The sequence below is a fragment of the Zalophus californianus genome, chromosome 2, assembly GCF_009762305.2.
Source record: "Zalophus californianus isolate mZalCal1 chromosome 2, mZalCal1.pri.v2, whole genome shotgun sequence".
NCBI classification, from domain to species: domain Eukaryota; kingdom Metazoa; phylum Chordata; class Mammalia; order Carnivora; family Otariidae; genus Zalophus; species Zalophus californianus.
The window spans coordinates 111,395,155-111,397,319 of record NC_045596.1 but is presented as its reverse complement, the minus strand read 5'-3'; the positions used below and the strand labels follow the sequence as shown (position 1 = coordinate 111,397,319).

The 2,165-nt window shown below is 38.2% G+C and overlaps 1 protein-coding gene across 1 annotated transcript; it reads right to left on the bottom strand.

Annotated features, from left to right (window-relative positions):
- Positions 1 to 1,294: 1,294 nt before the first annotated feature.
- On the bottom strand, positions 1,295 to 1,816 carry LOC113925247 (glycine cleavage system H protein, mitochondrial-like). Its single transcript, XM_035726342.1, has 2 exons — positions 1,666 to 1,816; positions 1,295 to 1,611 (listed from the first exon to the last, which is right to left on the bottom strand). The coding sequence occupies exons 1-2, from the start codon at positions 1,814 to 1,816 to the stop codon at positions 1,295 to 1,297; spliced, it is 468 nt and encodes a 155-aa protein (XP_035582235.1).
- Between the last annotated feature and the right edge of the window lie 349 nt (positions 1,817 to 2,165).

The following is a 2,165-nucleotide window of genomic DNA, read 5'->3' as shown; positions in this document are numbered from 1 at the left end:
AGAAGAGATCAATGAAACTAAGAGCTGGTTCTTCAAAAGAATTAATAAAATTGACATACCCCTATCCAGAGTGATCAAAAAGAAAAGAGCAAGGACCCAAATAAATAAATCACAAATGATAGAGGAGAGGACACAACCAACACTGCAGAAATACAAAGAATTATAGAGAATATTATGAAAAATGATAGGCCAACAAACTGGGCAATATGGAAGAAATGGACAAATTCCTAGAAACACAGAAACTGCCAAAACTGAAATAGGAAGAAATAGAAAATTTGAACAGACCAATGATCAATAAAGACATTGAATCAGTAATCAAAAATCCTCCAATGAAGTCTAGGGCCAGGTGGCTTCCCTGGGGAATTCTACCAGGCATTTAGAAAGGAGTTAATACTTACTCTTCTCAAACTGTTCCCAAAACTAGAGATAGAAGGAAATGTTCCAAACTCCTTCTATGAGGCTAGCGTTACTTTGATTCCTAAACCAAAGACCTCATTAAAAATGAGAATTACAGGTTGATATCCCTGATGAACATGGATGCCAAAATTCTCAACAAGATACTAGCGAATTGAATTCAACAGTACATGAAAAGAATCATTCACCACGATCAAGTGGGATTTGTTTCTGGGCTGTGGGGCTGGTTTAATATTGACAAACCAATCAACATGATACACCATGTTAATAAAAGAAAGGATAAGAACCATATGCAGAAAAAGCATTTGACAAAATATAACATCCATTCTTTTTTTTTTTTTTTAACGAAGAAGTTGAATGTTTTATTATTAAACTATCTTCCTGTAAGGCTGTTGCTTCATTGTATAAAAATAGCACCAGCAAGTGCAGTATATTGCAAAATTAAGGTAGTATTGTTCTTTATCTGACACATACAACTAACAAACCTTTCTCTACTGCCAGTTATTTCCAATGGAAAGATTATTTAAGCATTTTGACCCCCATCCAGGGATAGATGTAAGCTTAAGGCTTAAGGTAACAATGTCATCCTTGAATTACATAATTTTTATAACTAGTTTTTAACCAAAGATAATTTCAGGATTCTGAATATTATAACTGGAGCATAAAAATCAGAGGGTATTGCAAAACAGATGCATGTTGTGTTTTTCTGCAATCATTATAAAGTTAAGGGGTATTTTCTTCCATTAGCATTGTTGCAAGTAGTTTCTTTCTCCACTGGTATTGCTAATAGTTGCTATTTTAAATCCTCTGTGTACCACTAATTTAAGACAACTATGCTAGATTAAGTTGTTTCATACTAGTTTATTTAGGGGTTCCATTTTCACCCCTCAATAGATTTTATGTATTTCTCATATGCTTCTTTACTCATTAATTCATCCAGTTCTGAAGGATCACTGAGTGCTATCTTGATCAGCCAACCATCTTCATAACAAGATTTGTTGACAAGTCCTGGATTTTCTGCAAGAGCTTCATTAATTTCAGTTACTTCTCCTGATAGAGGAGAATTGAGTTCACTAGCAGCTTTCACACTTTCCAAAGCACCAAACTCATCTTGTTTGTTCAGTTTTGTCCCAACTTCAGGCAGACTACAGTAAACAACATCTCCCAGAGCTTCCTGTGCAAAATTGCTGATTCCCACTGTTCCAATACCATTTTATGTTGTTATCCATTCATGTTTGTCTGTGAATTTACGCACGGAGAGCAGAGTGGAGCCCGTGCCCAGTGTCGGGACGGCGCCGGCCCTCAGCCCCCAGGGCCGCATCAGGCATGGTGCGGCGGGCGCCGAGGCGACGCGCAGACTGCAGGCCGCAGCCCGCACGCTCCGTACCGCTCGCAGCGCCATGTTCACAGACGTGCGGGGGTCGCGGTACAAGGGACTCGGGAACCCCAGCCTATAACATCCATTCTTGACAAAAACCCTCCATAGTGTAGGGATTGCAGGAACATATCTTAACATATCTTAATGGGGAAAACATGACAGTCTTTCCTCTATGGTCAGGAACAAGAAAAAGGATGTCCATGCTCACCATTATTGTTTAACATAGCAGTGGAAGTCTTAGCTTCAGCAATTAGAAAACAAAAAGAAAAAAAAAGTATCCAAATCGGCAAAGAAGAAGTCAAACTTTCACTCTTTGAAAATGACATGATACTTTAGAAAACCTGAAAGACTCCACCAAAAAATCGCTATAACT

What these genes read in the sequence shown, in the direction of transcription:
- LOC113925247 (XM_035726342.1), bottom strand. Translation starts at nt 1,816, where the DNA reads ATGGCGCTGCGAGCGGTACGGAGCGTGCGGGCTGCGGCCTGCAGTCTG. An exon ending in CTCCACTCTGCTCTCCGTGC is followed by an intron (nt 1,612 to 1,665) that starts GTAAATTCACAG and finishes GTATTGGAACAG; the next exon opens with TGGGAATCAGCAATTTTGCA.